This window comes from Empidonax traillii, unplaced genomic scaffold (assembly GCF_003031625.1).
Source record: "Empidonax traillii isolate 1590-97213 ecotype Southwest subspecies unplaced genomic scaffold, ASM303162v1 scaffold321:size1084243, whole genome shotgun sequence".
NCBI classification, from domain to species: Eukaryota; Metazoa; Chordata; class Aves; order Passeriformes; family Tyrannidae; genus Empidonax; species Empidonax traillii.
In genome coordinates this window covers 289,633-312,243 of record NW_020955514.1, presented here as the reverse complement: position 1 = coordinate 312,243, position 22,611 = coordinate 289,633, and the positions used below count along the sequence as shown (strand labels likewise).

The window sequence follows — 22,611 nt, the reverse complement described above, 5'->3', positions numbered from 1 at the left end:
CTTCTATTTATCAAACCCGCAGCTGCTGTAACGTGGCGATGTAGCAACTAACGAAAAAAAAACATCCCTCTCTTCTGGAAGCAAGTGTGTCTTCCGTCTTTAAAAGTGTCCTTCCCGAAGGAGGAAGGGCTGCGGTTTGAGGCGTGGGGCGGTCCATCGGCGCGGGCAGGGCTGCCCTGGGTGCGGGCTCCAGCCCCGCCGCTCCCAGCGGAGCCTCCCGGGGCGGGCCGGGCCGGGCCGTGTCCCTCCTCGGCGGCGCCAGGCGCGGACCCGGGAGCGGCTCCATCCCCGCCGGAACAGGAAGGCGGCCGGGGCGCCGCGGAGGGCCGGGGAGGAGCCGCGGCCGCCCGCCCGCAGCATCCCCAGGGAAGGCTCCTGCAGGCGGGGGGGCCGCCCGAGCAGCCGGAGCAGCGGTACGGGGGTGCCCCGGAGCGGGGCGGGCTCTGCCCGCGGCGGGGAGGGCGCAGGGAGCGGGGTAGGGCCGGGCAGGGACACCCGCAGGGGTTGCGGGTCCCGGCGCTGCCCGGGTGTTCCCGGCGGGACGGGACGGGACCGGAGCGCGGCTCCTCCCGCCGCATCCCGACGGAGCCGCCCCTTTCCCGCCCGGCTTGTCCTGTGCGCTTGGGCTGCTCCGGGAAACCGCTTTTTGATTTTTTGTTCCCCAGCCCGAAGCGCCTGCCCTTGACCTGGATCGGGGCTGTGTTAAGGAGTCAGAGGAGCCTTCTCGAGGCTCAGCAGGTAAAGCCGGGCCCAGGGAATTTCAGAGGGGGAAAAGCGGAGGTAAGAAACCCCCAGAAGGATGGAATTCTTAATGCTGGAAGATGACAAATGAGTCTGTGCGTTAGGGCAGGGCCGGCTTTGCTGTCGATCCCTTCCCTGGGGGCGCGGCATCAAGCCCCGGACTGACGGAGGTGGGAGGCTGAAGTGACGAGACACAGACGGGGAATCCAGAGGGAAGGCTGGAAGGAGCCGAGGCAGGGCCAGCGAGTGTCAGGGACAGCACGTGTCCAGAGAAACAACTTCCCTAAACTGAAAATCCTCTCCCTCTCCCAACACGCCTCACAGAAAGCAGATGTCGTGGTGGAGGTGAAGTGTTCTGTTTTTGCTGACAGGATGCCAGGGCCTGTAAAGTGTTCGGTGGTTTCCTACCTAGCAAAAAACATGGAGAGGTTTGAACAACAAAACTGATGGAGCACAAAGGCAGACACATGTAGTACCTTGGGATATTGCGTAAGGGAAACTGCAACCACGTAGCCAGAACTGGAGCAGAATGAAAGGTCAGTGCAAGCATGGAGGGGTTCAAGCTGCACACTAGCCAAAAGGTTCATGAGGGTATGGTGTGAAGGATGTTACCCTCTTCAAACAACCCTGGAATAAAGTTCAGCTTGGTCATACAATTTAGTGGATGAATAAACAAGCTGTGAGGATCAACGATAGAATCTCCCATAAAGAACCCATCCCTCATCTGCTGGCTGGGCCAGAGAGTATTTGTTTAAAGGAATGCTTATTTTGGCTCCAGATGCTCCTGGGCAAGCAATTAATGCGAATATTTGTAGCCACGATGTTTTACCCTTTTAAATAAAAGGATCTTGGATGTAAATCTACCAGTGATCAGACCAGTTTGGTTAAGAGCATTAAGCCAGGAGTTTACTAAGTGGATTGCAGGTGGCCCTCTGCCACGGTTGTTTACCTCATGGCATTTGAACTTTAATAATGGTTCAGGGCTAATAAACTGCATCCACAGGTAAGAAAATGTCACAATAATATTTACTGTTGAGCATGACAAAGTGTTATGACCTTCAGTTAGTGTAATATGGTGTTCTGTGCACAAGTATATGTCGTCTGGCATGTCTGGTCTGGAATAGAATTTCTGTTTGGAATTGCTCACTGTTTTCACTCCTGACTCATCAAGGTCAATGAATATTTTTGTATTAATTTGCTTTGGATTAAATTCTGTCTCCTCTTTATTCTTTTAGTGCAACAAACATGGAGGGATTTTTGCAGTAGAAAGGACTGCAAATTTCTTTGTTTTATGACTGAGATATCCTGTATTGTTTCATGAGTCTGGAGTTTATGAAGTCCGTGGTTTCTGCATTACTCCTGGATTTTGATGTGTGTTGAAATGTTGAACCCTGTGTTCTTTCAGGATAGAGACCAGCTTCTTTTTGTTAAATAGTGATTTATGGCCTGCATCCTTCTTTAGGATATAAGGACAGTTTTGGAGTATTATCAAAGAGAGTTGATAGTTCTGATATTTCTGCCAAAATAAAAATGCTGCCTTAATTGTTTGATGCCCCAACTCATACAGCCTATCAGTGGCTGTCACCTAGAGAAAGAAAGACAAAATCAAGTCTCTAAAGTTTCTTGTGTTGTTTCTTGAGTTGCTGTTGCTCTCTGGGATTTATCTTGAAGACAGCATTTGTGCAATAGTTAGGAAGTCTCCCTTTTCTTTTCTAAATTTGTTATTGTTTTGGTCATTTCGTTACACCGGAGGCATAAATAAACTATTACTTACTTGAATGTGAATATCTGGAATAGAGTGCCCTTTCTTACCTATTTTACTGTAACGCTGAGTTGGAAACATTTGGGAACATTGTATTAGTGTTGCTCACATGTCAACAAACTTCAAATGCTCCTTAGTTCCATGTTTTATTTGAGATTCTCCTATAGCAATGTTTGTGATTTTATTGCACTTGTAGCCCATTCTCGATGCAGACTTGGTGCTGAGCTGATAACGAAGACTAGAAAGTTGAGGTTCTTGTTCCCTTGAAAACCAGACAGCTTAATATAGCCAGAGCTAATATTGATTTTTGTGAAGTCTGTAGAAAGCAAGAATGAATCAGCAAGACACTCTTCTGAAAGGCCTGCAGAATTCCTGTTGACTGGATATAAATGTAATTTTTTTTTAGAAGCAGAACACCTGGGAACATGGCCCTGCGAGAGAGAGGAGCCAGCACCAGCTCCAGGGATGACAGGCAGGAACAGAACAGTAATCGTGTTATTACAATTGTCTTCCTGGCACTGTTCATTGACTTGTTGGGATTCGCTCTCATCTTGCCACTGTTTCCTTCCATCCTGGATTATTACAGCCAGGCTGAGGTAAGGAACAGACAAAGTCAGCCCACAGAAAATGTTTGGATATTTAGGGAGGAGGGGAAGAAAAATCACTTGCCTTGGGGCAAACCAATTAGCTGTAGGCAGATTAATGATTACCCAGCACATTTCAGTGGTTCATGGGCTGAATTTGTCTGTGAACCTGCACGAGACTCTTCGCTCTTGCTTTTTCATTAAAATGAGGGATTTGGTTTGAGGAAAAGCCAGGTATTTTTTAGGGACTAGTCCTTGTAAATACCATTGCTTTTGTGTCTTACTGACGTCAGTGGTGAGACGGTTCCTGATGGATATGCATCCTGGAGTTTATCCAAGAACCACAGAGGTGACAGCTTTGACCCCACTTGATGCTACCCCTAGTGTTGTGTTCCATCCCAACTTCCATCCTTAGCAGGGAGCTGGTTGCTGTTCTGGGAACATGGAGCAGGAAGTCCTGTTGGTTCCCAGCTGTGCTCATTAACCCAGGTGTTGCTGCCCAAGGTGAAGGTGTTGCCATGGGAGAATTGTTTTTGCAGCCCACACCTCCGACTCCCATTCCCTTCCTAACCAACCCCACTCCAGCTGTAGCCTTTGTCCTTCTCACAGCCCTATCTCTAACCCTCACCATGGGCTCTGATCTCCAGGGTCTTCACCCACTTCCAGTGTATTTCCTATAGCCAAGATCTTCACCTTCTTTCCTGGGCCCCCTTCTTTTCAAATCATCCTCCTCAGGAACCACTCTTTTTTTGCATCACCTTTTCTTTCTGGACCTACAGTCCCCTGGTTCCCCCAGGCTGAATAATCTGTGTGCAGTGGGATAGAATGTGTCTCATGTTGCTTTATTAATTGAAAGATTCAAGGTATGCCTGGTTCAGTTCAGGATTTAGCAAACAGCGAGCCTGATGGTTTAAAAACATTCAAATTCAGACATTCCTCCACCCAAACACATACACCCAATTATCTGTTGCCTGTTAGCATGCACAATTTAACCTATTTTTAGCCTATGATAACTGATCAGTGAAGAAATTTTCCCTCGTGGGGAGGAGGAGGGAAGGAATCATCTAACGTTGCCTCTGGTTTGCTAAGCTCTTCTGCTGTCTTTGAAAATAAACCAGAGAGACTGCCTTCCTGCTTCTATTTCCCTGTTATCTGTTTTTCAGGATGGATTCTATTTGTCATTGCAACGTGGTGTGGACTGGTTTGCAGGGATGGCTGGGATACCTCCAGAGAGGAAATACAACAGTGTCTTGTTTGGAGGTATGGAAATCAAACAGCCAAAAAACCAGCATTCATTTGAAGTTGTTTGTGGTGTTGATGTGAAGAATGGCAAGAAACACAAAAAGCACACTTGCCTGTGATTAGATTTAGATTTAAGTAACACAGAAAGTGTCTCTTAGACCATAAATGATTTTGTTTCCACCACACTGGTAGCAGTGAAGAGCTGGGCAGCCCCATCGCTGTCATTTGGAGACACTTAGGCAGCAGGAATGGGCTAACAAGAACCTTATGGAAATCAATAAGGACAAATTTTAAGCCCTGCCCGTGGGAAGAGTATTCCTTGCAATGATACAGCCTGGACACTGCCTGGTGGGGAGCAGCTCTGCTGGAAAGGCCCTGGGGAGCAGCTGAGCCCGAGCCAGCCCTGGCAGCAAAGGCGCCAACAGCTCCTGGGCTGCCTGAGCAGCAGCAGAGTCAGTGGATTAAGGGAAGTGATCACCAGCCCCTACTCAGCTCTTGTCAGGCCACATCTGGAGCTTTGCATGCAGCTGTGGTCCCCAGTCCAAGGGAAGGTGTCCATGCACTGAGGGGAGTTCAGTGGGGGGCTGTGCAGATGGAGAGTCCTGGGCTGCTCTGCAGCTACTGGAGCCTTCCAGCACCCTTGGGGAGGTCATGGAGAGCCAGGCTCTTCACTGAGGGGCATGGTGAGAGAAGGAGAGGCAAAGGTACAAGTAGAAGCAGGGGAGGTTCAGACTGGAGATAGGGAGGAATGTTTTCACAATGAGGATGGTCAGTGGAACAGGCTGCCCAGAGCAGTTTTTAGTCTCCATCTTTAGAGATTGTTAAACCCTGGCTGAGTGAAACCCTGAACAGTATGGTCTGACCTCACAGCTGACCCTAAGAGCAGGTAGTTGGAGTAGGTGACCTCCAGAGGTCCCTTTTAACCTGAATTATCCTGTGATCTTGCTCAGTTTGCTCTACAGATTGTTACAAAAATTCAGGCCCGCTGTTCCTTACTGTCGGAGTGCCAGCTGGGGGTCAGGATCCTGCTGTGCTGGGTCTGGTGCAGTCACAAAAATTACTCTCCCTTCACAATTGATATGCACAAGATTGGAGATCAATCAGTAGGAAATACTGGAAATAGAAACTTGTGAGTCCCAGCCTTGCCTCCCCCTTGGGGGGGTGTAGTGCAGCACTGCTTCTAAATCTCATTAGTCCTATTAAAAGCAGCAGAGCTGCTGCCTTGCAGGGCCCAGAAACGTTTGCTGTCAGTAGGACACTGGTGTGGATGAGCTCCAGCAGGAGAAGGGAGGAAAATCCAGCAGCATATACGTCATGTTACACTGCAGAGACTCTTTTGGCTTCTTGCCATCCAGACAGTTGTGAGGAAACTGAGAGTACAAAGATGTGAGAGTGACTGGGTTAATTTTAGTTACACCCTCTGGACCCTCTGCTTTTAGTGAGCTGAGGCCTCTAAAAAGTATTAAGAGAACTTATTTAGAAGCAATATCAAGTAGGGATGGGACTGTTCACTGATTACCTGGCAGTCAGAGGCAGTGAGGGTGCAGACAAGGTGGCTGAATTAACCTGGTTAGTTTGGCACATTTGGCTTCATCTCTTCTGCTATCTTTGATGCTATCTAAGCTTTTCTTAATGAGCCATTTGATTTGCTAAACCAGCAGAATTTTTCTTCTTTTTTTTTTTTTCTGGATTATTTTTCTGCCAGATTGAGTTGAATTAACTAACTGTAGAATTGGCCAAGGCTGCAGAAGCAGGGGAAGATGGACAAACCATTTTAGTTGTAGTCAGCTCCTGCCTCAGTCTATCTTGTCTGAATGCACCTTAAATGTTGATAATGGAAAGTTTAATTATACCTGTGATGTTAAGCAGAGGCTGTTGCAGTCTCCTTGCAGCCTTGTATTCCTTCATTGCCCTTATCTGCCACAAGGAGCATAGGATTGGAAAGGCACTTGCAAGATCATCTTGTTGTTTCTCCCAGCTCAGGATTATATTCCTCTCTCCTTCATCTTTGCTTAGACTGCAGCCTTTTTAGGGCAGAAACCTTCTCTGCCCACACAAGGCCCTGAGAGCACTTGGTTGCTGTGACCAGTCACCAGCCACACATTTTCTGCCCTGGGATTCAGGAGCTGTATTTCAGCTGGGACCTGGGCCTTGTCTCCAGGGCTGTCTCTGTCCCCATCTCCTGGATGGCAGGACCTACACTGGAGGGTGGGTGAGGGCACTGCCAGTGCCATGGTCCCCCTTAGCCCCTGCCTCGTTCCCCCTGTGGAACAGCCCTTTTGCTGCTTGCTGGCTTGGAAATACTGGGCCTGGATGGGTGTTTGTGCAGTGCTAGAAACACAAGGAAGAGAACTGCCTGCCACAAACTGCCACTGTGCCACTCTGTAAGATTTACACGGGGGTTTTTTGAGCTCTGAGTTATCACAAGCAGCTGTTCTCGACAAGGTGTTCCGTATCAAGACTCTGCCTCTCTCAAAGTTGAAGGGAGCAGAACTTCTGGTCTCTCTCTCCTCTGCCTTTTAAATCTTTGATAGCTGAGTGATCTGAGACACATAACCCAGTTTTTCCTTTAGAGACAAACTGACAGCAAGGCATCTTTTGTCTGCTTGTTGAGAGTGTAGTGCAAATTATTAAGTCTGCAAAGCTAGAAATGGCAAGAGAAAAGAGGAATTAAAGATCACAGAAACTGGAGGCAGATTTCAAAGACTCTTGGAGTCTGCTGGATCACTTCTACCTATTAGGGTGCCTCACCAACAGCAGTGCTTAAGTCCTTCTTTCCATGATAAAAAGGAAAGAAAAACTAATTGTGACAGAATCAGGTTCAAACAATCAAAAAATCTTAAAAGGACCGTGACTGTTAAAGACTGTGTTATCTCTACTTTAAGAACAGAAAAGGTATGTAGTCAGTTGGAGAAGTATTGGAAAATCGTCATTCCATTATAACCAGTGAGTTCCAAACCCCTTCTCACCAGTGAAGTAACCAGTAAATCATCCAGTTTATGGCTGTTGCTTGGTCTGTCTGGGTATCTGGTCTGTCTGTATTTGCTGCCTCAGTTAAATAACGATGCAAGGTTGGTGTTTTGAGAGTGGCTTGGTTTCAGAGACAAAGCTGTTCTTTGTAGCTGCTGTTTTACATTTAACTTCATGCTTTTAAAGGAGATAGTCTGATAGGTCCAGAACAGGTGGGCTGTCTTTGTATTTAAGATGAAGGCAGTAAGTCTAATGATAATATACTTTTTTATCTTTTTCTTTTAGGTCTGATTGGCTCAATCTTTTCCATCCTGCAGTTCTTCTCCTCTCCCCTCACTGGTGCTGTGTCAGACTGCCTGGGCAGAAGGCCTGTCATCCTGGTGACAGTGGTGAGTGTCCCGTGCTGATTTTAGTCACGGCAGCTCAGTACGCAGTGGAAGGCACTAAGACCTCGTGGTTAGCACAGAAATGGAATTGTGTGTGAATTGTGACAGTCACAATCCAGTTCTAGAATTGAATGTCCTGGGTCTGTTGGTTGCTGACTGTTTCTTGCCAAGTCACTTGGCCAGACTTCCACATGGAGTGCTTAAGCTGAGCTTCTCAGATCCAGAATTGTACACAGAGGGCACCAAAATACTTAAACCTGTCTCTGTGGCTTTCCAAAGTCCCTTTCCCTGTGTATGGGAGTATGACTTCAGATGCTCTCTTTAGAAATGTTAGACTTAATCCCTGTATATTTAACTCCCCAGGTGACTAAAGAAGGCTGATCATTTCATGACCTGCTTCACAGAGCCTGGGAATTGTTGGTTAGGAAGGGCCATACAGCACTATAAGATGTATTTCTTCCGAACATGAACCATCTCCAAGATGTTTTCTCTGTTGCTGGTCAGAGTGTGGGTTTCTAATTGCACAGCAAGTGCACACATAGGTGGTGAACTTGGCTGTGGAGGATATACAAATACCCATATCCTGTAGGCTTGCGGCCAGTTAATTAAATAAACATTTGTGCTCATGATTGATTTTGAAATTTAAGGACTAGAACTGTGAATTCTTCTTATTCTGAACTCAGGTTTCTCTTGACGTTGGAGTGGGATGTACAAAAATGTTTTGTGCCCAGGACTGCTTTAACTTCCACTGAACTTTGCTCTTCTGATTTTGTTAGAAATATCACAATTACATGAAGTTTGTATGGACTTGTTTCTACTTCTTTTACATCACTGTTCAGGACATAGTGCAGTTTGAGTGTATTCAGCCATTTCTGTTGCACGAGTTTTGGAGCAGCCACTGAAAACGTATAAACAAACAAAATTAAATGTTTAGCTGGGAAATGTGCAGAAATTATTTATCAGCTTTGCTTTGCTTTATAAAGAACCCTTTCTTGCTTCTGCAGATGGGTTTGATAGCATCATACTCACTCTGGGCTGCCTCTAGGACTTTTGGCGTTTTTCTTCTCTCCAGGATCGTAGGTGGAATAAGCAAAGGGAATGTCAGCCTCTCCACTGCTATAATTGCTGACTTGCACTCTCCAAAAGCACGGAGCAAGGGCATGGTGAGTTACACTTGGGGGGTGCGTGTTTAGGTTTACCAGGTGACTTATTGATTTGAAGTCCTCAGTATGTCTTCCTCAGGTGTGTGTTCACTGATCAAGTGAAAACATGACTTTTCATACCCCCTTGCTTCTGAAAAGATGCCAGATCATATTGCTGAGAGCTCTTCGACTTTGCTTGCCAATGACCTTCACCTACAAGTGAAACACAGATGCTCTGGAGGTGGAAAAACTTTGTTTAAGTGTTAGAGCTGTTGCTCTTGCTTAATTTTAATTCTTGTTATAATGGCATCGAAATCAAAAGGTCTTATGGTCCGATTTTGGGAGCTGGAAGTCAGTTCCAGGAAAATCTGTTTTTCTCCCCTTTCCAAACTGTGGGAGCACAGCAGCACAGCACAGGGTGCCCCCTGACTTCCCCGGGTGCTGCCCTGGTACAGGATCTGAGCTCAGCGGGTAAAGGATGTGACATTTGGCTGACTGAGCAGGAAGTAGTGTGAGCAGCTGCCCTCTCCACTTCCAGAAGGCAGTGGCCCAGATGGAAACACCCTGCAGGCTGAACTTGGCCTGTGAATTACCAGTTATGTCTTTTAAAAACCTTGGGGGCCCAAACTTCTCTTAACAGATTGTTACAAGCCACTGCGTGGGACAGCTGCTTCTTGGGAGGGGAAAGCTTTAGATTTCACAGTAATAACTTATGGATTTTCCAAGCAATTTATTATAGTCCTGGTTGAGCCAAAATATTTTTTATTTGAGGAGAGAGATAGCCATACAGCACTAGTTAATAAAATGGGTCAGGGCCTATTTTTAGGGCCTGAGAGTAAGTCACTTAGTACAAAGCATGGCTCACATCCATATGGCTTATATCCTCCTCTTTTCCAAAGCAGAGTAGGCATGTTTATTCTGCTTTCTGGGAAGCAAACAGCATCTGACTGATGCTGCTCCCAAACTATGATGGGCCATTGCCTGTTCCTGCCACTTCCTTGACTGGACAGAAAATAAACCCAGTGATTTGGAAAGAACGGGTTTTTCACACCTTGTGCTATTTGCTGTGCCTCCCTACACCGCGGGGCTGATGAGGTTCTGGATCTGGTTGCATTTCTTTAAGGAAAATGTCAGGACATCCAAATTGTTTCAGAACTGAGCTACCTGAATGAAAAAAAAAAAAAAAAAAAAAAAAAAAAAAAAAAAAAAAAACAACAACGGTGTCTAAACCTCCCTGGTTTTGTTCTCTGTATCCCTGCAGGCCATGATTGGTGTTGCTTTCTCCCTCGGTTTTACCCTGGGCCCCATGATCGGTGCTTACCTCGCTATGGAGACAGAGAAGGGAGAAGTCTTCTATCTCCGGTCAGCACTGCTAGCACTGCTGTTTGCTGTGGCTGATTTAGTGTTCATCTTCTTCCTACTTCCAGAGACACTTCCCAAGGAAAAACGGGTAAATGGACTATCAGTCTCAGGATCTGGGGGGGTTTTTTTGTAAAAATGGGATTTGAGAATTGTTGAAATACTGGAAGCAATGGCTTAGCCAGTTACTCAGAAATTTAGCTCATTCCTGGGATTGGGGTTATTATTCAGGCTGATGTCAAAGTGGGTGCACGGTCATAGAATCACAGAATATTTGGGGTTGGAAGGGACCTTAAAGATCAGTAGTTCCAACCCCCCCGGCATGGGCAGGATCACCTTCCACTAGACCAGGTTGATCAAAGCCTCATCCAGCCTGGCCTTGGGATGTTCCCATCTCCTAGCCCAGTGTAATATGAGAAATACAGTTAACATGGCTGCTTAATTGCTACTTTTGATGTGTCGGCTTTAAATGTCTCAAAACCTAATGCGAGCACGGGAGGGAGACAGTGAAATTTAAACTGTGATCACAAGGACTCCCTGGGGAGGAATTCCAGCTAATCATAAAAGTAAATGCATCAGAGACTGGAGTTGCTTTCATTTGGCCAGTATATGATAGAAAGTTTCTTAACTGTTATCTTGTCTTTGTTTGAATGACCCTGAGATGAGCTCAGTTGGTTAGAGCAACTCAGAAGATTTTGTGATTTTTGAATATTTTGATCACTAAAGTAGCAAATGACTTATTTCTGAGCTGTGCTCTCTTCTACAGATAGAAAATACCTACATGTGCTAAAAATCAGCGATTATTTAGATTTTTGGGGCCAAAACTCCCGTCATCCCTGGTTTCTAAGCAGCACTGAGCTGTTGGAGCGTGCTTGGTCTCTGGGTGGCCAAACCAGTTTGACACTGAGAACTGTTCAGGAAATTTAGTCTGCAATGTCCTACCAGGGCACAGCTTTGGACCTTCCCTGAGTGTTTCCCAGCGGGTTGTGTCCAGTGTGAAGTCAGTTGCTCACATTGCGTTCCCAAGCACTACAGCTATTTTATTCCATATGTCATCTGTTCCTCTTTCCTATTTGGCTGTTTTTAAGTGTTCTGGATAAAATCCTGTTCCTAGTTAGAGCTGCACACTCTGGGGTGGTGGCAACATGTTGATGTAGGGAAGTGATGTAGAGCGAATCTTTATTCTATAAACAATTCCCCCTTTGCTGTAGAGTGATTAAATGGCTCCAGTGCCTTTTAGGACTTCGTGATGACTTCATGTGTCCCTCCACCTTTCATTATCCCCTGGAGAGTTCTGATAAGCTGGTCAGTGTTAGCCAACACGACTGCATTTCGGTAAGAGAAGAAGGGCTCTGTTGCTGCTCCCGGGGCTCCGTCCCTGTGCAGCAGTGGGGGTTGCATGAGGTGCTGCCCAGGGTCAGGTCCCAGTCACACAAAGCACATATGGGGTGTTTGGTTGCTGACAGAGGAGTTGTTTGTCTGGCTCTGGGGCCTCTTGTGATTGGTCTCAGGGTTGGTGCTCCTGTGCCATCTCTTCTCAGCTTGCAGTGGCCCCACTTGATCCACGTGTTCCAGCATGTTTGGAATGTCACTCATTAGGCTGCTTTGCTCTCTTCTTTGGTAATTCCTCTCCCTTTCTGAGTGGGAGGGGAGCAGTTTCCTTGGCCTGTGGATGGCAGAGGAAAGGCAGGTGTGTTGGCTGCCTTTCTGGAACTTGGCTGGGCTGAGCTGGAGCAGGTGCTCCCGCAGTACAGGAGCAGGATATGCTGGAAGGACAAAGCTGTAAAAAGAGGGGAAATGATAACGATAACTGGTAGGAGGATGTGCCAGTGGGATCAGACATCTGTTTCCTTGAGATTTGCTGTTTTCTCATTAAACCCTTGTTTCTCTGTCAGTCCACTTTTCACAGGAGGAAAGTATTTCACATGGACTCATGTTGGAATTAACTTGTAGAAAGGGAAAGGTGGAGGGGCAGAGGGGGAACAAGGATGAGTTTTCATCCAAAGACATCAGAATTTTCACTATCCTCCTTCCTCTTTTCCTCAATTGTTCCATGAGTGCCATGACCAGGTAAAGAGAGACCAGAGAACTGTACTTTTCACCTGTCGGACACTGGCCTTACGTGAGGTAGCCAAAACAGCTCCTGCTGTGGCCTGTTTGGGAGAAGGGAAGAATAGAAAGGTCTCTGGTGGAATCTGTCTTATTTAAGAGCTTTTGAGTTAATTTTCAGCTAAGCTAGTCATGGTCAAGGCTGCTGGTTGGAAGGAGGGTCTTTTTTTCTGGTGTCCAGCTAATGGAGCAAGGACTCTGTGTAGGGCTATGCAGCATCACTAACAGACTTCTGGAAAGACAGAGCTGTGCTCTCTGCATACTGAACAGTGCCTGGTTTGCAGGGTAAGGCTGCAGCTTGGAAGGCTCAGGCTGCATTCCTGATTTGGACTCTGCCTTCAAGACGTGTTTTTGAATCTCTCTGCATAAGAGGACAACAGAACAAACAAAGACACTGTGAAAAAAATCACCATTGAAGGTGACTTCTGGAGTGATCATGAAGTAAAATTGAGCAATTTGGGAGTAATAAATCATAAGCATGGAAACAAAATACAACTTACATGTTGCAGATTTGGGACCCGTGAACAATCTAAACTTCATGCAGCTGCTGACGTGGACTGAAATTGGCAGTGTGTTCTTTGTTATTTGGGGATGATGAAGCTCTCTAGTCAGTTTTAGGACAGTGTTTTCATTATCAATCAGTGGACGAAGTTACTTCTAGACCGCTGTTTCTATGGCAAAGAGAGGAGAAATTGAAAGAAATGGAGGTGTGCACGCACAAACTGCCTATATTAAAGAAATCTAATACTTACCTGTATGTTTCATTGAATACTTCAGATTTTAAATGGATGCACCAAACTAAAATCAGCCTTGTAGTACAAGGCAGCTTGGCATCCTGTCTGACACGGATAATAACTCAAAATGGGTACAAACTACAGGGAATTTTTACTACCAGCAAACGTGCTTGCAGAGGGTTGCTGGTGACCAGATTCTCTCTGCTACAGTGCAAACAAGCTCTGTGGTGCCAACAAATGCAGGAACCGAGGATTGCTACAAGCCAGCTTCAGGAAATCCTCTTACAGGTTTTTCAAAAAGCACGGGCAAACTTCTTGGGCGTGTCTGTTTACTCCCCGCGGTACGTGCAGTGGGAGGGGAAATAAATATCCCTGAATTTTATGGCTTTACACAAGCCCAGCCTGGTGTATTGAACTGGCTGCTGTTGTGAGACTAAAAGGCTGCAGAGCTCTGCTGTCAGATACTCGAAATTCTATCAGAACAAGACAGGGGTCACGTTAATACCCTACTGAAGGTTGATTTGTTTACAGCTTTGTTAAATCCAGTCCATGTGAGTCCTCAGGTCGTGCACTGAGATTAAGTTCCACTGATAATTGGACCTTTAATCTCTGCTGTCAAAGGGGCGATAGCTCCCTCCTTCCCTCCCGAGCTGGGAAGAGAAGGCAGCTCATGGGATAAAGCCTGTGCAGTGCTTTGAAGGCGTGAAATACCACGTGGGATTCTTCGGGATTCCTGAGCCTGTCTTATCTCTTCCTGTGACTGCCGTGCAAAGTGACAGGCTAAAATCTCCTACTTTAAAAAGGATGGTTTCCTTAAGAATTTAGACTTTATTTCTTTTAGTAGTTTCTTTACTTTTCTGTAATTTAGAATGAAAAATAAACAATTAGAAATTTAAATTCTCTGTAGAGGGAAGACTGAGCATTTCCTAAGTGCCTGTGGATATGGAGCAGGGAGAGTGCCACTAGGTGCATAATTAGGCTGAGATGTACAGAGTACAAGGCCCAGAAATGCTATAAAATAAATTTTCCTCTTTAAAAAGCCACACAGTGTGGCTGGGCAGAATCTCTCTGGAAATCTCTCTAAAATATCTCCAAGGAATGCCTCTAAGAATTATATTTTCCTTTTCTTCCCCAGGAGGTGTCACTGGCTGGCTAAAAGAGCAACCAGTACCAAAACAGATTGGTGTTTGACTCGCTGCACATATTGGTCTCTGACCTGTAGCACAGGAACAGATCCTCAGCTTCCTCTGAGCTTGCAGGCAGATGTGCCATTATTTTCCCAGTAAATGTTCTTTGGACATGAGGGATGATGCAGAAGGTGAACCAAATAAAGCCACCTTTGAGGCTGTGGAGCACAAGCATCTTCTGCCTTTTAAGAACCTGGGGAAGAATCTGTTTTCTGTCTTCAGTGAAAGGTGCTGTCAATGCTCCATCTTTCAGTGACAATGCTGGAGCCAGTTCTGGGTCCAGAAAGTCTGGGTTGTTATTGGGAGCCATTCAAATCCCAATGCCAGGTGCCTGGTTTCATCTCAGATGATTTGTGGAGGTGTAGAAGCACACCTGACGTCACTGTCAGTTCCTTGCAGAGGTTATTAGAGTAGGTTTTTAAATAAACCTCTTTCTGCCTTTGATCAGGTCTCTTCTGTGACATCTGGATTTCAGGCAACAGTCGACTTGCTCAGCCCTTTGGCTTTATTTCAGTTCTCTGCGGTCACCCGAGGAAAGGAATCCCCTTCCCAGGAGAGTAAGTGTTACCTGGCTGTTTACAGTAACACCGGGTGCCTTTTTGTAGTGAAAACTTTAAGGGAAAACTTGACTCAAAGCATGTCAGAAGCAGCACTCTGTTTGCTCAGTTAAAAACTACTTTGCTAACTCAGAACAGGGAACTGAAAGTTCCATTGGACCTTGGTGCTGTTATTCCCAAAAAAAGGTTTTGGAGGTTAGTGTGTAGTGGGCAGAACTCATGTGGTGGTGGCGTGTCTTGTATGCATATTTAAAAAGAGCGTCTGAGGTGAGAACTTTTCCCTGTGCTCTTGATAAATGTTGCTCTATTATTGTGCTTATATTCTCGAGCTATGTTTGAAAAAATACCACCATGGTTTTCTCCCCACCTCCTTGGTGTTTGTTTTTTTGTTTGTTTAGATCTTCAGAATCTCAAAATTTTGGGGCTGGCTTATTTCCTGTACCTCTTCCTGTTTTCTGGCTTGGAGTATACACTGAGTTTTCTCACTCACCAGAGATTCCACTTCAGCAGGTAAAGCACACTTGAAATACAAATGTTGTATATTTTGTCTAGGATGTTTTCCAAAATCTTGATTTAAGGTCTCTTCTTGCATTTTCAAGAGAGGCTTTATGACATTAGTAAAACCACTTAGAAAGCAACCCCTGTGTTCAGTGAACCCTGGGCTTTGTGGGGAGGATTTATGAAAATATAGGCACACCGTTCATCATGAAAGGAAATACTCAATCTACAACTTCTAATAACTAGAGGAAATCAATACACAAAATTAAATTAAAGCTCCTGAAATATGTGTAGCTGGGCTAGTTATTTTGATTATTGTAAAACCTTTTCTTGCTCAGTGGAGTTTTTCAGTGTCAGGGCAAATCTCGAAACTCCAAGAGGCAAAGGATGGAGGGATGGCTGCGTGATTTTATTTGCTCACCAGAGTTCTGCATTGCATGTGGTGTACAGTCATGTCAAATACTAGAGGAGAGAACAGAATCCATTAACAGCAACTCAGTTTGAAATACTTTTCCTGCCAGGTCATAGGAAGAATTCCAGCCAGGAACGTGAACTTGCAACTTGATCCCCGTGTGTGTCCTTCCCTTTGAGCAATTCTCAGGGGGTTGTCTCATCTTTCCCTGCCTGTGTTTCATTACAGTTTGTGTCTTGAGTAGTACATGTGTGCCAAGGAGAGGTTTTTTAGTGCACTGAACTTTCTCCTGCACTGTCCATTGAGGACAGGCCTTAGTGGGATCCACAGCTGAGTGCCAGCAGCACAGGCTGTGGGACAGCAACCCTATCATGGAGGTGAGAGCTGTCAGCTGAGAATGTCCACACAGTTTAGTAGGTGAGAGAAGGGAAAAGGAAAACTGGGGAAATACTGAAGGGTGGAGGGAGTGATGTCACCACGTTCCTGGTGCAGCACATGATCCCCTCCAGGCAGTGCCCACGCTGTGCCTTGGTGACCTCAGAAACTGAACTAACCTAACCTGCACCCCAGCAGTGCGAAGGGGCTCCAGCATTTGCCAGCACTTGTCCTATCCATCTGACAAGACTTGGAGGTGCCTCTCCTTGCTGTCTGCCTGCCTTGGAAACCGATGTCAGCACAGCAAGAGCCTGCACTGCTCGTCACAGCACCAGAAAGCATTTTCTCTTTCCCTGGTTCAGGGAAGGGTCCTCAGGGGCCCTGTGGATCCCAGAGTGGAATGTTCCGTGCGTGACTCCACGATGTGTGTTTTTGCCTCCCTTCCAGCATGCAGCAGGGCAAGATGTTTTTCTTTATTGGAATAACAATGGCTGTGATCCAGGGAGGCTACGCTCGCCGAATCAAGCCAGGAAATGAAATCAGAGCTGTAAAAAGGGTAAAAAAAATAATATTTCTATTTCTTTTCCCCCCACAAACCCGATTTGTAAAGTCTGAGGTGCAGTGGAGGGTAGTTGGAGGCTATAACTGTATTTGTCAAATCAAATTTCTGTCTCATCCATCCAGGTAAATGACTTCTGAAGACTGTGGGTGCTTACCAGTCTAACTAAACTTTAGAGCATTAGCCCATTTCTTACCATATCAGCAACAATATTACTGAAACTTTGTGTCCCTCATATTTAATTGCATTAAGGAACGAGAACAGATTGTCCATCTGAGCAAAGCTATGTAAAATGCTGTGAAGATTATGCTTTGTTTCAGTGATTTCTCTTGCAGTGCAGACATTGAAACTACTAAAGCTGCTTCAGAGCTGGTCTCTGACTCTCCTTCTAGGAAATGGTTTTCAGCCTGGCCATCTTGGTGCTTGATAGGCTTTCCTCAGAGTGTATTTCACTGGTGGGCAGAGAGAAATAGATTCTTCTTCCAATATCTGATTTGTGATCATCAGTGTTACACGTAACGATAAGCATGTGCCAGTGTTCAGACTGAAGTTTCACTGATAAAAGTGTACTTTGCTTTGTTTTGCTTGGCTCTTTCTTCCTAGAGATGCTGCAGCTGCTGTACTGGGATGACAGGGAACAGTTTCCTGCAGCTTCTACAGCTGTGGGAACAGTAGAGATGTCTTGTCCTTTACATTTGTGTGTGGAGCTCAACAAAGCAGGTTTCAGGTGTTTCTGAAGTGCTGGTGACTACTTGGCAAGAGGTTTGCTTAGGCTGTGAAAGCCTCCATCAGTGTATAATACATTGATGCCTGTGATGTCAATGGTGGCAGGGTAAAAAACGATTTCCAAACTGCACTGCATTCCAGTGAATCAGCTCAGCTTTTCTGAAAGTTATTTCTGCTAGTGAAGCCATTTCCACCCTGCTCCCTGGCACGAGAAAGTTAATGGCACATTGCTTGTGTCACATAGGAAGCATTTCCCTGTGATGAACACTCCGTGTTCCTGCTGCTTTATCCTCCCCATCAGCTTTCCCCACGTCCTGGGCCAGCCTGCTGTGTTTGCTGGCTCTGCACTGCAGTTTGTGCACGCTGAGTTTTGCCCCACTGATTTTATACTCCTTCCTTTTCCCTGCCCTGAGAAGTGTCATTATCTCAGAATGGTTGGTTGGTTGGGCTGGGGGCTTCTCAAGAACACCTCGTGCCCTGTGCAGAGACCTGCTGGCCCTGGGCCCTTCTTGCCGTGGATATCAGTGGGTTTTGTGGGAATTCCCACTTTTGCTGAACTTATTCTGGCAATCTGTGAATCTGCAGCATGTGGCCAACGTGGCCTCTCAGCACAGGGGTTACAGTAGCTCATTTATAACTGAATCTTCGAAATGAGGCACTCAGTGGCAGTGAATACCCTCCTTTATCAAACACGCCGCAGATCTGGGCTGTGTTTTCTGCAGGAGCTCTGTAAGCCAGGGAGACATCACAGGGGAACAAGTCCAGCTCTTGGAGGAGATGAAGAATGGTTTCTGGGGGGGTGGTGGGCGGGTGTTGAATTTCAGATGCCATTTGCACCCCACCATTTTTCTTCTTGGCTACAGAAATACAGAATCTGAAAGCTAAAGATAGAATCAGCCAATACTGCCGAGAAAAAGCAGATGAGCTGTAGCCCTGCTGCACACAAGCTTTTTGTTCTCTTGTGCCAGCTCAGGAGATGAAGACTTAAAGGTAGATTTCTGTCCGGGTCAACACAGAACAAGAGAAAAAATTCCCCCCAAAAGGGTGGATCTGTGATAGAGAGAACTTGCATGTGGTCTGCAGTCATGTGATGGTGAGAGGGAACAGAAAAGTGCCTTGTGCTGGTGTGTGGCCATCCAGGTGACTTTAAAATCCCTGCTTGGGAAGAAAGGGCTTTCTGCTTCTAACTTCTGTGCTGTCCCATCAGCGGAAGGGAACTGGCAGGACCCCTAGAGTTGGGCTTTAACAAGCAGGGCTGAGATGTAACCGTGTGACTCATTCATTTTGCAGGCTATTATGTTGCTGATTCCAGCTTTCTTGTTAATTGGATGGGCTGCAAATGTGACCATGCTGAGTGTTGGACTGTTGCTGTACTCCTTCGGTGAGCTGATCAAAAGGCACTGCCAGCTAAGCACAAAGGATTTTTCTTCCCGTATTTATTCACCCTGTTAAAAAAGATGCACTTTTAATTTCAAACTATAAGTGGCAGAAAGCTGCTGTTTCTGTTTATGAAATATGGAAGAAACAGTGCCTGGTTTTTTTTCCTGGTGCTGTTTGTATCACAGGAAGTTGTCATGGTAATATTTGGAAGCATCCCCTGTGCTCCTGTTGTCTTGTCTCACTGGAGAGCTCTTGAGGGTCGTGTTTCCTCTCCTTTTTATCAGCCCTAGAAGCAAAATATTCACTGAATAGCTCAGCTTGGGAAAAGAAGGGAGACATCACATCTTTGTCTCTCCATGGTGGCTCCATTATTTCTTAGGCTGCAGGCTGGAGACCTGCACAGGCCGAGGCTGCGGGTTGGGGTTCAGACTGAGTGAGGGCCAGATGGTGAAGTGTTTAGATAAATGCTACTCTGCCAATCTAAGCTGTTATCCAGGGAAACAGTTATGAGTGAAGTTGGATCCATCGACTGCAGTCCCTGTCTGAAAAGAGATTTCAGGTGTTGCCAGTGCTGCCAGCTATTGTTAAGGAGCTTCAAATATGACCAATTACAAAAGTAGAGGACTTCTCTTTTGCATGGTACAGCTTGATTTAAGAGCAAATTGTACACCACAAACTGCATCTATTGAGTAGTTTGTTTTTCTGTGGCCAGCTGTGTGCTTGACAGGAGAGGAGTGAGAGGAGGTGTTCCTTTTGTCTAACCATGTTTGAGTCTTCCCCAGGTCCCCTACTTTGACAGAAAACTCCACCTCTTCCCAGTTAAGCCAGCTAGAAATGCCTCTGTGGGGGGCCTCTTCCCCCTCTCTTCCTCCCTCTGCCCCAGCAGTTGGGGCAGTTAAGGCAACATGTCCATTGTTCCTGCTCTCCAGCTGTCCTTCCCTTCCCAGAAACGGTTCTGCTTTGTATGCTTAAGGCTCTTCCCTCTTGGCAGAAAAGGCTCCTATTTCAGTAAGAGGGCAGCGATTGCCAAACAGCTCTTGGATTTTGTGTCCAAAAATTTTGTAACCTTTTCTTCTTGGACATGACTGTCTTATTTCCCCAGACAGAACGTGGCTGCCTCTCTCATCCCTGAGTACAGTAAAGCCACGTGCACAGGGACAGTGTCACTCTGGGCACAGCCACTTCATTGTTTGGAACATGAGCAATTCCCTGCTCCACCTGATAAGACCAGAGAGCTCTGGAAAACTACCAGTTGGCTGATCTGACCTGTCCATCCCTGTCCCCTGGGCTCACAGAGTGAGAGTCATTAATGTGAAACATCTGCTCGGAGCGCTCCCGGCTCTGGGCCCTTCGTGCAGGTTGGCTTTGAGGGGGTGTTTTCATTATTGGACTGGATTAAACCTGATGACTCAGTGTTGGTTGATTGCCCCAGAGCTCAGCATATTTCTCTGCAGTAGTAACGAGTTTGGGCCACGTGTTTTTTTCTCTGTTGCTCTTGTAACTGTTCTGAGCTCTGCTGTTCATTAACAGTCTCTTTTTGTGGGTTTTTCAGCTGCAGCCATTGTTATCCCGTGTTTGTCAGCAGTGGTGTCAGGCTATGGTGAGTGTCTTTCCTGCTCTGACTGGCCACCCTTGGCCACATCACTGACCTTTGTTTGGACTTGGCTCAAGTACAGAGCTGACCTCAAGTTTAGTGGAGCATCAACAGGATCGCTCGTGGCTTTGGTCCACCTTGGATCCGAGTGCTGGACCCGTGGCTTGGGCTGCTGCTTGGCTTCATAAAAGGCACCTTCCCCCCATGCATTAACAAGGAGAGCAGGAATGCAAGTGTTCCCCCAGCTGCTGCTCCCTGTTGTACGTGTGTGACCCTAAAGCCACGGCCACCCCTGCAGGGTGAGGCTAAAACCGGTCACATCCCTGCTGCTCCATCCCCGCACAGCCATCAATCCATGGATGTAGTTCCACCCAGCTTGGCTGGGGTGGGCAAACCAGCTGTGTGAGGCTGGTGGTGCTACAGCCTTTTCTTTGAGCATCCTTCACAGAAGGGATGCTCAGTGGGGCTGCTGGGGATATCCTGACAATATCCTGACCCGGGGAAGCTCAGAAACATCCTACAAGGGAGGGTATGGAACCCCCACGCAGGCTCGTACTTGTCTCTGCAAACTGCCCACACTCCCTGGCTGTCCCAGCACTTCCAGCAATGATGTGCTCAGTGACCATCAGCATCACAGTAATTTTGCGCTGTGTAAAGCAGCTTCTTCCAAGGGGCTGGGGAAACTGCAGCAACCTTACTGCTGGTGGTGATGAGGGAGCAGAAGAGTGGGCAAAGGCCACAGACAGCAGTGAGCAGGGAACAACTTGGGTTCTCTCAAAGAGACACCAGCCATCCCTGCCAGCAGTGAAAAATCATTCCTTGGAAAAGACCTTCCAAGGGACCTTCTGAAACCTTCTGGCACTGGTTGCTATGTGAGCTTGTAACGCAGCTGTGGCTGTGCTGCCATCCGTGGATGACACAGCTCTGTAGCTCTGGGTCAGCTGGCTGCCAGCACTGCAGTGCCTGCTGAGGTGGAAAACTAAGGCTTTGCTCATTAATGCCGTGGATGTTGCTCTTACTGAACTTGCATTCACACTTCCATGTTTCTTGTACACCTGTGCCTCCTCAGAAAATCTTGTGCACAATGTAAAGCTTTTTTTGTTTTCAGGGTTTTTTTTAGGGTTTTTTTTGGTGGGGTGGATAAGCACTCATGACAAGCCCTGGTGTTTTTTAAACAAAGCAGTTGTGATTGTCTTGGCTGGAGGGCAAATAAGCAGAGAGCGGGCAGTGGGTGTGAAGTGACAGGTGGGGAAGAACATGTGGAAAGTACCTCCAAAAGAAAAGGCTCCCAGACCTACAGCAGTGCCCTGCCCACACACTGTCCCTGTCCCAAACAAAGCCTCCACACAGCCTAACACTGTCCTCACACAGGCACTGCCAGCCAGAAGGGACGAGTCATGGGGATCCTGAGGAGCCTGGGAGCCCTGGCCAGAGCCCTGGGACCCATCCTGTCGGCTGCAGGTGAGTGTGGCCTCCTGTCCCCTCCTCTCTTTGGCACCACAGAGCCCGGGGTGGGAAGGGGAAGTGCCCAAGGAGCACAGGTACCCCCTGCGTGGGGGTCAGTTCCCCTGAGCCATTAGGGCAGAGGGACAGAGGAAGGGGAAGCGGCCACACAGCAACTCAGAGCTTGAAGACTGAGGCAAAGCCAGAACCCATTTCCTGACTGCAGCCCTTTACAAAGCAAGTGGTGCTCTGGCTCACCCAACCAAGGATTCAGTAATTCTGTGTTCTCCCCACGTTGTGAGAGCAGGAGCTTTAAAGCATTTACACATCTGCAGGGTCAAGGGCACTAACAAGACAATCCCCTTTCCTTTGCAGTTTACTGGCTGGCTGGGGCCGAGATTTGCTTCACTGCCTGCGGAGTTTTGTTCCTTGTCCCCTTTGCTTTACTGGGGTCTATAAAACAGCAGAAAAAGGAGGAGTAAGGAAGGAACCACAAAACTCTCACCAGCTTCCAGAGACTCCTGCAAGACCTGAGTCTTGGCACCTGACCCTGCTGAGCAAATAGGAATGTTTTGATCTTCTGGAAAGAGATAGATACACAATGACTATTTGCAGCGACAACACACAGCAGTTGCGGCCTCCCAGCCAGGTGGGCTTTGCAAATAGAAAAAAGAGAAAAAGAAAAAAAAAGAAACAGAAAAAACCCCAACCAAACAGAACAAAACAGACACACACACACCTTCCCCACAAGCAGCTGAGTAAGGCATTAAGAAGATCATCAGAGAAGCAGAGACAGGCAAAACAGCAACAGGCCTGGAGTTCTCCTCACTCACCAGGTGTCATTCCCACAG

At 46.8% G+C, this 22,611-nt stretch overlaps 1 protein-coding gene across 2 annotated transcripts; it reads left to right on the top strand.

The window, feature by feature from the left end:
* Positions 1–316: 316 nt before the first annotated feature.
* On the top strand, positions 317–22,428 carry MFSD10 (major facilitator superfamily domain containing 10). Of its 2 annotated transcripts, none has more exons than XM_027891417.1 (13): positions 317–413; positions 2,910–3,099; positions 4,251–4,347; positions 7,585–7,688; positions 8,690–8,848; positions 10,089–10,277; positions 14,665–14,773; positions 15,172–15,283; positions 16,506–16,614; positions 18,634–18,724; positions 20,276–20,323; positions 21,689–21,778; positions 22,136–22,428. In XM_027891417.1, exons 2-13 carry the CDS (start codon positions 2,929–2,931, stop codon positions 22,240–22,242), a joined length of 1,386 nt encoding a protein of 461 aa, XP_027747218.1. In that variant the 5' UTR covers positions 317–413; positions 2,910–2,928; the 3' UTR covers positions 22,243–22,428. The 2 variants fall into 2 exon arrangements, with proteins under 2 accessions (XP_027747218.1, XP_027747219.1); XM_027891418.1 differs by lacking the exon at positions 317–413 and adding an exon at positions 613–738.
* Positions 22,429–22,611: the final 183 nt, after the last annotated feature.